The sequence below is a fragment of the Corvus kubaryi genome, unplaced genomic scaffold (assembly GCF_017639235.1).
Source record: "Corvus kubaryi isolate FWS band 111438036 unplaced genomic scaffold, C.kubaryi_AGA036_p1.0 split2-37374, whole genome shotgun sequence".
Taxonomy (NCBI): Eukaryota; Metazoa; Chordata; class Aves; order Passeriformes; family Corvidae; genus Corvus; species Corvus kubaryi.
The window spans coordinates 1,787,816-1,801,658 of record NW_024582082.1 but is presented as its reverse complement, the minus strand read 5'-3'; the positions used below and the strand labels follow the sequence as shown (position 1 = coordinate 1,801,658).

Genomic DNA, 13,843 nt, shown 5'->3' with positions numbered 1-13,843 from the left:
AGAGCAACTCCCCTAAAGCAGTGCAGGACACCCACACCTGCAGCATGTGCTGTGGCTGTGTGGGGAGGGTCTGTGCTGCCCAAGCAAGGGCTGTACCTGCCCAGCACAGTGCGACCTGTGGCACTGGCCAGGTGTTGATGGCTCCATTCCCTGCAGCTAAAATGTTGTGGTTCTGTCTCCCATCACCTTGAAAGATGCCACATTTATCTGAGTCCCCCTCAGTTCTTAACGCTGTCTCCTGGTCCCTGAAGCGCTGCTGACTCGTGGTACAAACAAGGTCAGCAATGCTCAGGTGTGCATCACTCACTGATTTGATAACCTGTTTTGTGGAGTTTCCAGAAGGATGTGTACAGCATCTCCTTGTCCTGGCAAGATCTCAAGATGCCTGGTCTTGCAAAAATTATGTTTTTCTATTGGAAAAAGATGTCCTAAGTTATTTTAAGGTTCTAAAATTATGCCTGTTAGACCTTTCTTCCTCCTGAGAGGTTGGTGCAAGTGGGCTCATGAGACAAATTCGTTTTCTGTGCAGAGAAAGACAATATAACATATCAGTGAAACTTCTGCATTTCACTTCCAAACAGCTTTTCTGTCCCAATTCAAAAATTATCCAGCAGAAGAACCCCATATAACATTATCTCATCTGAATTACTGGTAGTAAAAGACACAGCAGTGCCCTGAATTAATTTTTGCTTGAACTAGAGCGTCTCATGTATGAGAAAATTATCTGGTTTGATACAAAAATTGCCCACACAGAAGAATATGAACAGCAACCTTGGGAGGATTTTTGCAATAGTTAATGAGGGCTCAAAAACATGAGTGACTTACTGTGGCTTAAAAAAATCAGAGCATCAGGTGAGTAATTGACAGGTTATATTACAGCTATTGGAAGGAAAATAGTGTTTGCTTAAATTTCAGCAAAATGGTGTTAAACTAACAGGTTTCCTCAGCCATTTGCAGTCTCCTAATCCATTACCCCAGCTCAAGTGGCAAGTGGTGATGTGTGAATCCATAGAATCTGCCTCATGGTGACTTCATTTGCACTGTTTTCTAGTCAGAACATGCTTAGCTTCAGCTTCCTGCACCAGATTTATGCTTCTGTTTGCTAGACAAATATTCCATTACCGATGTTTTGGTCCTTGTAAACTGTGATCAGGTCATCCCTTAATCATATCTTTGATTGAATTCATGGCATCTGCCACTGCACGGCACATTTCCCAAACCTTTAAATCAGTTTATGTGCTGAAAGCTCTCTAATGCACAAACATCCACCTAGAACATCTCTTCCCCTGCCTGGACTGAGCCTTCTGACAAGATGTGTATGGTCATTTATATCCAGAATGTGCTGCAGCTGCAGGACTGGGCAAATAATATCACAAAGAAAATCTGCAGAGCTGCACCAAGGAAAAGGTGCTGTTCATCTCCCATCCCTTGTTCTTGAAGTCTGAATTCTCACCTCACTTGGTTTGTGTTGTATCTATAGTCAGGACAAAACACACTCATGGAGCTGCAGGGTTGGGGAGCTGTCTGATAGTGCCCCGTTCTCCTGTCTTTCTTTTCCCTTTCTTCACTTGCTTCTAAGTTACTGTGAGGGCTCACAAGTTTTGCTGCCACAATGGGACTTGACATATTAATAACTCTGCAGAGGAGAAGAAGCCCTCTCCCATTGGAAGGCACACTGGAATGAGACTGGAGCAGATGGGCTCTTTTTTGACATAACCCTCCTTATTAATACACAGTGATGGGAGTGAGGAATGATGCTTCACTGGAGAAGTCAAGCTTGAAGATAATTTGGTATATTAGAGATGCTCCGTCTGGAAACACTCGATTTTTTGCTCCCTGCAGTAAGTCACTGGCGTACCTTGGAATGACAGGAGCCACTTTGTATTCACTCAGCTGATCTACAGCCATTCAGAAGCAAAAATTTTGCTTTGCAAAGTTTCTTATAATCATAAAATCTGCTACGAGGAAGTAGTCTGGCATTGCAAGTCATGCATTTAAACAGAGCTGGGCCAGTTTCCCGATGCTGCCACAGGTTTCTGTGGCACCCACCCAAGCTCAGGATAAATTGTTTAAATGCTTTTGGCTTGAAAAGGAGTATTTCAGTGTGCAACCTATTAAAGAAAAGAAAAAGCAGACTCTAGTCTCTTCATCCTGGGCAGAAAGGGACTTAAAAACCTAATGCTCCTCCCTGGGATGAGGGGACTCTGTTAGCTTCAGCCAACAAACCTTCTCCAGGCAATTCAAGAGAAAGGGGTGTTTTTCCCTCTCCTCATTCAAAACTGAGTTTGCCAGGCTCAGGGGGAGAACTGGAGAGCTCAGAAGATGCAGCAGGAGGAGAGAAAACAACACTGTTTCTCAGGAACATGTCTGTCTTCAAGGAGACTCTCTAAGGTCCTTTCTCCCAGGAAAAGAGGAGGCTTGGAGCACAGGCAGGGAGGTTTTCGACTGGGCTGCGGGGTGGTTTTGAGCTGCTAAGCCACAGCCTGCCCAGAGCTCAGCCCGTGCTCCTGCAGCTTCAAAGGCACCACAGGAGGCACCTGCAGGGAAAGGCCAGCAATTAATGGGAGCTCAGTGAAGTACAAAGAGAATCTGGGGGTGTGGGGCAGTGGCTGGCTGCCTCTCGATGTCTGGGTGCATTCCTGTGGGCTGGCCTAGTGTCCCACAAGCAGCTGTGCCACCAAATGTCATCAGTGTGCAGAGGGAGGCAGAGGTTTAGGATGGTGAGGCAGTGAAATATGAGGGTGGAAGGAGAGATGCAGGGAAGTCAGTGATACTGGCAGATTTGAGGAGGGAAGCACAAAGGGATGAGGCTTTCCCTACACTGGGAGCTAGCTGCCTGCACTGCCCACTCAGTGTTCTGGCTCCTCACAGTGTCCAGGGTATAAATTAGGAGCTGGTTCATTTCTGGAGGGACTTTCTTTTCAAGGCAGATCATTTGTGGACCTCTTAATCAAGATGGATTCATGAGGCCCATTTCAAGTCATCAGTCTTCCTGCATTATGCATTTCCTTTGATGATTGAGCCCACAAGCAGTGGAGAGGAATATAAATGTGTGACCTGCTGATTCCTCTCCCAGCAACCAAGGCAGCAAATGGGACAGTAAAACAACCTTTGGCTGAAAACTGCTTTCAGTTTAAGAACAGCATAAAGAGCAGATGCATCAAGGAAAGCACAAGGAGGAAAAACCCCTTTCCAGTACTGTTTTCTATTTGAAGCCACAAAGGTCTGTAATAGCTGCCCATATTATTTCCTCACAGCAGCACGTTGCACATAATTGCTCTGTGAGGTTCATAAATGCAGAGAGGAGCCCATGGTATGGGCTAAAGAGCAAGTTCCCTCCTTTGAACCCAGCCTGACTGCTGCTGGAACAGTGTGATGCAGATGCTGTGAGTCAGAGCAGGCTGGAGGAGGGAGCTGCCTCAGCCCATCAGCACGATGGGACCAGATTTTTGTGGTTTATTGTCAGCCTGCTCATTCTGTGGCATTTGGAGAGAGCCAGGCATTTTCCAGGCATGTACAAGGCTGGAGGCCACATTCTCTGATTTGCTGAGGTGGTTTTGTGAAGTGAATTTAAGTCAAAGGGACAGCTGATCCTGCCGTAGGGTGGCTGATGGGGTGTCCCTTCCAGCCTGGTTGTGATGGCTCCCAGGGATAGCTGTGCCTGCAGGAGTGTTGTCTCCCCTGCAGTACATCCTGGCACTGGCCCTGCTGCTCTGCGCTGCCTCTGGGTCCCTCTGGGGCTGCTCTTCCAGGGACACCCAAGTGTGAGTTCCCTTATTGCTCCTCTTCCTCCCCAGGGGATGGTCAGTGCTGTGTGGGGAGGTGAAGCCTGATGCCTGCATGTCCAGCAGCTACATCCCAAATGCTTCAGGTGTCAAGAGCTTGAAGCAAGTCACGCACAGCCACATTCCAGGGACTCAGCTCATTTCCCTGACCTGTGCTCCAGACATGGCTGCAGAGTGGGTTTTTTCCAGTATTCCTTGGCAAATTTTAGAAACAGTTTCAAAACCATTTGATCACTTCCATGGGACCACATGGAGAGCATCCTTCCAGCACTGTTCACTTCTTGCTGTGCTTGGTTGGATGATAGAGAGAAGCATTTCTGGGCTAGTTCTTTCCCAAACTGGTTGATGCTAAACATATTGCTGCAAAAGCACAGCTGCTGCCCCTTAGTCATGGGTTCCACTCTTTCCTTAGCCAAGTTTTAAGAATTTATTTTCTGTTTCCCAAATATGGCCAGTTGAAAACTAAATAAAAGATCTTTTTTTTTGTTTTTGCAATATGTGTCTATAGTTAGTACAAAGTGACAGATGATTGATGATTTCTTTAGTTGCAAATACTGTAATTCTCCTGTTCTGTTTCCTACAAGCACTGACTGATATTCCAGAAGGGCACATAAGCATATTGAATTCCTGCTGCCACTTTGTCAATAGAAGCATTTTCAAAAACCAGTTTGTATAACATTTGATGGCTTTCTGTTTATATGTTTGCTAGCAAGAATTCACCTGCTCTGGGAATTATTTTCTAAAATATTTTGACTTCTGGATTTCCCTGTTCATTGACTCTCATGTTCCCCAGACCTGCTCTGGGCAGATTTCAGTGGTGTGGTGATTAAAATTCCTTTGTAATTAGGAGCATTCCTATGATGTCCTTGTAATGGGGCATGTGGAGGAGGGATAACAGGTGAAAACAATTATTTCAGCCATTGATAGCAGCCAAAATGCAAAGATGTCTTCAAGGCTAATGATGTCCTCTATGGTCCCAACTGCCCTAAATGATTGGAAAATCTTCAGAGGTCTCCACACTTTTTAAAGAACCTGAATGATGTCAAAAATCAGTGGGGAAAAATTAGTACAATCTTCAGGAAGAAATAATTCCTTTCATCTATTCAGATTATTTTAAAATTTTATGCAAGATGAATCCCAGTGAATATTGTTGAATATTTGCTTCAGTTTCAGAATGGTTTTGTTTGGGGAAAACAGTAAAATGCAGTGGTTTCAACCAGTACTGTCTCATCACTGCTGTCATAACATTTTTTTTGACTTTTCCTCTTTAAATCTGCATTCTGAGGGGGCTTAATACACCAGACAGCTTATTCATACTCTGCAGTGAACTTGGACTTTTCTTCATGCCTTTGTAGGTCTCCCAAAGAGGAGCTGGTTGCACAAACTTCAAATTACTCTGCAATAACTTCTTTTGACAGATCTTTTTCCCCTGAGTACCTCCCAGGAGCAAAATGCCAGTGTAATTTGGTCCTAGCCATGAATAACCAGTTGGCAACCTGTGAGGTCCCTCTTACTGAACCTTAGGAGCTCTACATGTCAAAAAACCACTTGGCCTGAAACGCATTAAGATGTCAGGGACAATTATCCTGCTGCATTTCCTGTTCATTAATCACAGCTCTGGCTTTCTGAAACCCCTACGCCAGCAATTACAAACAAGATTGATGTGGGTTTAACCAGCATTCTGAGGAGTATGTACACACAAAATACCACTTTTTTTCTCTTAACCTAAATCACTGTACTTTGAGGCAAAACAAGCCATCTATTTAGAGCATCTGCACACCAGTATCCCATCCTCAGCCTTGTAAGTGGATGCCAAATTGCCTACAAAATGCTGGAAGAAAAAGTGTGAAAGACTTTAAAGTAGTTTTTGAGTCACTTATGACTCCCTCAGTCTGACGCTGATGTGAGAGGGCAATTTAGTCTTTTCCTGGCAAGGTCTGTTCCCAAAACAGGTTTACATCTAATGGTTCGATCCTGACTTTGGGAGTTGATCAGCTAATTGGCTCCCTCAGCCTGTGAACAGAGAGCATCATTTTGGGAACCTGATTGGTGTTTCCTGGAAATGATGTAACTTGGCTTTTTTAGCTCACACCATCACGGTGTATCTGAGAACAAGCAAGGGAGAGAAACCCAGGGGAAGGCTGAGGAGGAGCCCTCAGAGAACACCCAGCAGCAGGGCAGGGAGAAGGCAGAGCTCAAACCAGCTCCTCTGCTGCTCAAGTGATTGCATTGTGGCAGTCCTCCTGTTCATCTCCCCTCATGCATTAAGGTTGCTGGTGGTGCCAGTGCAAATAATTGACTGCATCTCTTGTGCTTGTATTCCTAAAGAAAAAAAGCACCAGACCTCAGCCTGTCCCACACACAGTGCGAGGGCACAGCCCCTGTCCAAGCACCTCTGCAAGGAGCCACAGCGAACAGTTCTGCACAGCAGCAGTGCCGCAGGGTTGGGATGGAAGCTGGGACACCAAGAAATGACCCCTTTCTCTGTATTGCAGTATGTCTCTAATTAATTTTTCACCTCTGACTCAAGGGGGTGACTGATTCTGCAATGCTGCCCCAGTCAATACACACATGTATTTGCACACGTGTTCATCCCATGCAGCGAGCGAGAGGTAGACAAGAACAATGAGGAAATGAAAGAAATGTATTTCATTAGTAACCTGAAGTCTAAAAAAGCGCCTTTTTCTCTCCCAAATTAGCAAATTCTATAAACTGGCTTTTCTAATAGCAAGAATCCTTTAACAAGCTGAACAACCACTTCCTTCCTGATCTGCTGAAAGTTCATTGTTCAGGATTTGTTTTTCCCTATAAATTGCGATTTGAAAAGAAGTAGCCTATCCAGTGGTGACTGAGTCCACAAAAGTTAGGGCTGGGTGAACAATTCTGTATAAAATTTAGAGCTGGGTGACAAATACTTTCTAATATATTTTACAAATTTTGTTCATTTCATCCAGCATTATTCAGGATACATTTTTCCATTACTCTGCTAGCTTTCTTGCAAGTGACCTGTTGTTAATATGATTCTTTGTCTCCCTGGGTGGTAACTGCAGGATATGGCCAGCTCAGAGTCTGTGAGAAAAGCCAGTTCACACCATGGTCAGGGAACTGGTTCCTCTCTTGAGTCGGACATTTCCTTCCAGAGGAAGGATATTTTTCCTGAGCTGTCTGCCACATCCATACATAGGCAGAATTCCTCTTACCCACCCAGAGATGTCTTTCTCCAATGAACTTCTCCTCTTTCTCTCCTATACCAGGGATTCATGGACATTGACCTGACCAAATTCAGGGAGAGTGGAGCCAATGTCACTGGCTTCCAGTTGGTGAATTACACAGATACTGTTCCTGCCAGGATCATGCAACAGTGGAGGAATAATGATGCCAGAGAGCATCCACGTGTGGACTGGAAGAGGCCAAAGGCAAGTGGTATAAAAAACCCCCATTAAATTTGGGGCCATCTAGCTCAGTTCAAGTTATGTTCACCTCTTTGTGATCACACATGGCTCTTTATTCTCACTTGAGAAACTCTCAATATAATTATGAACATTACCTGTTCCAGGTACCTTAATGTTGTCTGAATTTTATCAGGCTGCAGTTACTACCTCCTAAGAAATACACAATTTCATGTATTCATTTGGTCTGCAAATTTTTACCCCCTCAAAGCTAAGAATTAAATGTCTCATAATGTTCAGTATATAAAAAACAAAAAGCCTCATTAAGTCCTTAACCTTTGGCTTGTTTACAAGACATCCAGTGATAATAAAGTCTTTCCAGATGTTCTTTTTGAGCATTTCAAATCAGTGTGTACAACAGAAGGGAAAAGTATTTTAATTCCTAACACAGAAGGCCCTGAAGGTGCAGAGGGATGGGTGGAGGGAGAGGTTGTTTTTTTCTCTTTAATATTTGAAAATGAATTCATTTGTGACAAACACTCTGCAATAGAAATGTTAACTTTGGAATTAGTTCAGGAAAGTTGAAAACAACTAAATCATAGAAAAAAGAGTTAATGCTAATGGTTCTTGCCAAGAGTTTTGCACTGGTTTCTGTACTAGTTTCTGCTTGAATAAACTCATCTTTTGCAGAATTCTTGCCAATTGAGATGGAATTTCCTGGTCTCCATCCGTGACCAGAAAAAGTCCCCTGTTTCTTGATTTCACTTAGCTCACATTTACACAGGATAATGTATTCTTTAAAAGTCAGGTCAATGCTTCTAATTAAACTCAAAGACTTGTAACAGGTGAATGACTTTCAGGGCTGATTCTTCTTCAGGGAGTGAAATCAGGACATTCTTCGTCTCCCAGCTGTGAAAGTTGGTTTCAACTTTTAGGAGTCAACAGGGCAGTGGAGATTACAGGGAGCAAGATGCTGCTGAAACTTCATAGACAGGAGGATGAGGACAGAGCAGGTCATCTGGAAAGTTACCCTGGGTTACGTTTCTCTTTCCAGTACACGTCGGCCCTCACGTACGACGGGGTGCGGGTGATGGCCGAGGCCTTCCAGAACCTCCGGCGGCAGCGCATCGACATCTCCCGCCGCGGCAACGCCGGCGACTGCCTCGCCAACCCCGCCGTGCCCTGGGGACAAGGCATCGACATCCAGAGAGCCCTGCAGCAGGTTTGGAACCCAGGCTGGCTTGGGTGTGCTGAGAGCATGGCTGAGCACAGCCTGAGGGCGGGGGAGGACGGGTGGGCAGTGGCAGAAGCACCGACACAAATCCCTTGGGATGAGCAACTGATCCTTCCAGAGCAGAGACAGGTCTGAAAAGCTGGGGGGTGCATCCAGCAAAGTGCTTTTCCTGGTCCTTGCCTGTTTTAACTTCTGTCGTTATGGGATGGAAAATCCAAAATATTACCCCATAAAATCAAGGGTTCCTATGGTATCTTCCCCTCCCGAAGACAAAGACCTGCTCAGACCATATTTTTTGCAGATTATTTGACTCTCTGTGAACTCAGCTTCAGTTCCAGCCTGCTAATGAATGCATGTGAATTTTGCCTTATGTATTGGCTGTCACCAAAATGTTCTCAAAGTGCAGATTACAGCTTGTTTCATACTGTGAGAATTCATAAAAGTCTTAAGAGCAGCCATTTAGATAGTTTATTCCTCAAATCTGATAGTCTTGCTTTTTTCATCCTGCACAGAATCTAGATTTTTGAATAAACAAAAACACAATGTGAAAATTACAGAGAGAGAGAAAAATAATACACTCTTATCAAAGACTTACCAAGGTAGAATATTTTAAAATTTCATTAAATTTCAAGACTGACATTCATTTCTAGCACTTTTCCTTCTTTTCCTGACAGAAATAGATGGATTCCTTGCAAATACTGCTAGTTCAGTATTATCTAAATATAGCTTATCCCATCTTCTTTCCTTAACTGTGAAGAAGGCAAAAAAAATAACATTTATGTGGTTAATTTGTATCATATATAAAGTTCCTCAAGTGTTTTGTTTTGATTTGGTTTTGGCTTACTGGTAAACAACAATTCCTTTAAAACCAAATCTTTTGGGTTTTGGCATCTGATTTGATTTTATTGCTTGGATTCAATTTGTTCCCAAGCCTGTCACTGACTTTCTGCATGACCTTGGGCAAATCACTGTCACAGCTTCTCCAAGCCCTTATAATAAAATCAGCCTCCCTGATGCATTAGGGAGATAGGTTACCTAATAAACATGAAATACTTGGAAGTCTTCTGATGAGCAATAGCTGCTCCAGCATTTTCCTTTATTGAATTTATGAGAATAAGATATCAAAATTAGACAGCTAGAAAATAAAAATTTTGTGTGTGTGTTGGAAGATCTCCTCTGAAGTTTCCTTATATTTTCATTAAAACAATTTCAAAAGTCTTAATTTTTCAGCTGGAGTGACTTTGGGCGAAGAGCATAAAGACATATTTGCAAAAGCTGCTTCTTTACAGCTGAAAAAGAATAATTTTAAAAAGGCTTGACCAGTTCAGTTGTGATGGTCAAAATAAAAGATGCTGAAACAGGCAGGGCAAGAAGCCTCCTAGCAAAAATTTAACTATGAATTCGATAATCTTCCAGTATTTAGTAATGTAGCAAGAAAGAGGCAGATGGAAATAGAATAACTTACAATAAGATTGAAGGTTTGAGTTATCCTTTCTGAAAAGACTTCACAATTAGAGCAATTCTGCAGCTGTTCACAGTGTGCTTTCTCTTCACCTTCCATTTGTTAATGCCCAAAATTTCATAAGCTTTTTGAAAGCAAAAGGTTTCTCTGCTTGCTTCTACTCAAATGTCTGGAATAAGCTCTCAGGTTGCCTTGTTCCTGTGTAGGAAGGAACCACAGAATCATAAGCACATTTAGGTTGGAATATCTAAGATCATCGAGTCCAAACATTATCCCAGCATTTCTAAGTTCACTAAACCATGTCCCCAGCACTGCCACATCCTCACATCTTTTCAATCCCTCCAGAAATGGTGACTCCACCACTTGCTTCCCTAGACAGCCCATTCCAATGCTTGTCAACTCTTTTGGTGAAGAATTTTTTCCTAATATCCAATCTAAACTTCCCCTGACACAATTTGAGGCCATTTCCTCTTGTCCTGTTGTCCTGTCCGGGGGAATAGACTGACGCCCCACTTCACTACAACCTCCTAACAAGGATTCATGGATGGCAGGAACAAAGATGAAAAGAAATATGAAGCATTCTTCATTTTTTTAAAAGCAGAAATCTGGCATGTTTCAGGAGAATGTATGTTTTTATTAAAGATAATTACCTTTTTTCTTTTTTTTTTTGCAGGAAAAGGCCTACAAAATATTGCTTAAAACCACTACACTAAGGTTTCAATTGTAGTTTAAAAGGTTATGATAATTTTAAACAAATTCTTTTTTTATCTTAATGTGATCAGCACATCTAATAAGCAGAAAGCTACTCCCTAACTGCTGACTAACCCTGTAAAACAGAAGGCCACAACAGCATCTTTCTGTTCCAGATGTCCCAGCAAAGAGCCACATGCCCATCCATGTCTTACACACAAATGTGCTTAAGTGCTCCATGTCTCCAGTTGACTTGACTGGTGCTCAGCAATGTTGAAGTCAGTCCTCACTGTATTTTGCATTGCATTTTTGCATTTTGCATTTGCCATCAGAGGATGGTGAGTGACAGAGAAGTTTTCCTGCATCCTGCAGCACAGATAGCAGAGATCCTTTTTGCCGTTTCAGTGCCACATGAATATCACAGGATTAAGATTTCATTCACTCAGATAGAAGAAACTGATGCTGTAAACCTGCCTTTTAGTGCATACAAAGCTACAAAACACAAGCACCTGTGACCTGAGCTTCAGAATTGGTCAGAACCTGAAAAGAAAACCAAAGGAGACATGAAAAAAAGCAGGCTTGGGAGTGCTTAAGACAATGGTGCTTTTTCAGCACATCTATTTTTTATGGGCATGCTGTGTCTTGTGAAAAGGGAAAAGCATCTTTATCCAAATGTCACCAGGAATACCTCTTGGTTTGAAAGAGCTTCAGAAAATGCTGGCAGATGTTCATTTTCATGACAAACCTTTGTTATAACAGCTGGAAAACAAACAGGGTTTAAGCAGATTAACAACAGATTTCCTCTGTAATGATGCAGCCTCATTTCTTCACCATGGGTCTTTACTCTGAGGATCTCAGAGTATTTAAAAAGGCTGTTCGATACCTATTCCCATTCTGCATGTGGGAAGACTTCAGTTGCAGGGACAAGAGGTTTGTCCAAAGCAAGTGGAAAGGCAGAGAATAAACCTTTAATTCCTAACCCAGTGGCATGAGCACTTCTCTGGGTGGTCTCCATAGAAACCCAAATCTGCATTCTTTTTCCCATGTTCCTGGTCCCCACTGCCTGGTCCCCAGACAGTATGTGATTCCAGTCAGCAGCCCTTCTCCATTCCAGTCTGGGCACTTTTGCAGCAAGGAGAAGTTCAGGGTGTGGGATGTGATGTGAGCATCACTTCAGCTCGGCAGTGTTATCAGCAGAGATTTATGGCTCAAAGCTTCCTATGCAAATGTCAATACTAAATTGTTGGATTTTATTAATCTGGTGCAGAGGTAATTAAATTTGTTTGATAACTTATAGACTCCTCTCTATCAAAAGATGACAGCTGGGAGCTGTGGCCATGGTTTCATATTTCCTCCTGATTTACAGTTCCTGATTTGAACTGACAAATTCTTTACTGAACCCTGACTACAGGTCCGATTTAGAAAATAGCAAACCCCACAAACTCAAGGCGTTCAGAGCTGATTTAGCTCACTGTCACATCCCAAGAGGTGATGGGCTCACATTGGTGATCCAGCTCTCAGGCTGAGCTAAGTTTTAAACCACTGAGTTTTCAGAGAAAGGGTTTTTAAATGAGTTAGTTAAGAGGATGGTTGTGCCAGTGATTTACCAAAATATGAATATCGATCTAATATCGATATCCAACTGAGACAGACAAAAACTCTCTAACAGTTTAGAGTTAGAAAGTGTATGTTTTATTTGGCGCCAGGCACTGCGTGGGATAGCTCCCTAAGATGCAGGGCCCCAATCCAAGCAAACACGACACTTTTTATTTCCAAATATTATGAATATCCAAAATACAAATGCATATTCATAACATTAATACCTCCCATTCTCCTCTTCGTATGGAAATGAGCTTAAATGTCATTAAGCATGCGTAGTGTGTGTCCTGAATTGAGTTGGTGGTCTTGAATTGGGTCAGTGGTCCCAAAAAAGATGAAGTAACTCATCTTCCTCATTTTGACCTTTTTGCCTCTCTGAACTTTAACAATCCTAATTACTTTAGTGACCTCTAAGTTTCCTCTTGCATGACTTTTGAACGGGTTCCCACTAAGGGAGGAAATCGGTAATTGTCCTTGTTCCCTACACCAACTTAGCAATGTTTCTATTCCTCATTCTAAGCACAGCTAAGCAAACATACAAATGACAGATCATCACTTATTTGGTAATCAGTTACTAACATCTTAAAACCCATTTCAGGTCCAGCTCTCTTAACTATTAATTAACTCTAGCTGGGCCCAAATTCCTTCCTATTCTAACTAATTTCAACACAGCTAGCCTATAACCAAAATCTTTATGTTTCTTCTAAATCTATGTTTCACCATAGCCAGGCATGCTGGAGAGCGAGCCTTAGTGGAATCCCAGTTTCAGGCAGATGTGCTGTCTCCCCTGCATGGAATTGAGAGTAATGACTGCACTCACCACCCTTCTCCCCCTCCCCTCTCAGTGCTGCTGAACCGCTGCTTCATGACAAGCTGACCAATTTGCTCTCTTCATTGATATTTATGTATTTAAGGTCCGTTTTGAAGGATTGTCTGGCAACGTTCAGTTTAACGAGAAAGGACGCAGGACCAACTACACCCTCCACGTGATTGAGATGAAACACGATGGGATCAGAAAGGTAAAGCAGAGTGTGACCCAACATCCTGTGTCAGGTTCCAGCCCATGTTTGAGTGGCAGCGTGGCTGGGTGTCAACAGGCACTCCTGCTCATGAATGTTTGTGGAGTCACAACAAGTGCATTCCCAGCTCTAGGCATGAGTAAAGCCAAGCTCTAGGGAGGACTGGTACATTGATAAAAAAATACAACATTTGGAAGGTGTTATCAAGAGCAACAAGAGCATTTCAGGTGTGGCAAAGATTTTCCAGGATGGTAAAACTTGGTCAGCTTACCTTTGCTGTTGGCACAGCGCGTTGGTGCAGGCCCAGCTACAGGACAGCCTGGCTTTGCCCTCCCACTTTTCCAAGGATAAACAAAGGCAGAGCCAGGCAGAAGCTGTTTGCCCTAACCATTGTAAGTGAACCCTTTATGCTGACCTAATTCTGCTCTCCTTGAAGTGACAAAAGCTTTACCACTAGCCACGTCCCAATAGCTACACAGACCTTTGTGCTCTTCTGAAGTCTTGATCCCTTTCTGTATCCCAGGCTCTTTGAAAAATCTGGCCTTGTTCCGAGATGCCAAGGCCTTGAAACGCTAATCCTTTTGAAAACCTGACTCTGGGTGCTTATGTCCCACTTTAGATACCATGTATTTGAAGAACAGAGAATAACTCAGTTATTTCTTGAT

At 43.0% G+C, this 13,843-nt stretch overlaps 1 protein-coding gene across 3 annotated transcripts in view; it reads left to right on the top strand.

Annotated features, from left to right (window-relative positions):
- The window catches only part of LOC121658084 (glutamate receptor 1), a 119,964-nt gene that overhangs the window by 66,308 nt on the left and 39,813 nt on the right, over window positions 1-13,843 (top strand). For all 3 annotated transcript variants that reach the window (XM_042014518.1, XM_042014519.1, XM_042014520.1), the window contains exons 6-8: window positions 7,040-7,201; window positions 8,229-8,396; window positions 13,074-13,178. In XM_042014518.1, coding sequence (XP_041870452.1) covers window positions 7,040-7,201; window positions 8,229-8,396; window positions 13,074-13,178 — 435 coding nt within the window. The remainder of the gene's footprint in view (window positions 1-7,039; window positions 7,202-8,228; window positions 8,397-13,073; window positions 13,179-13,843) is intronic.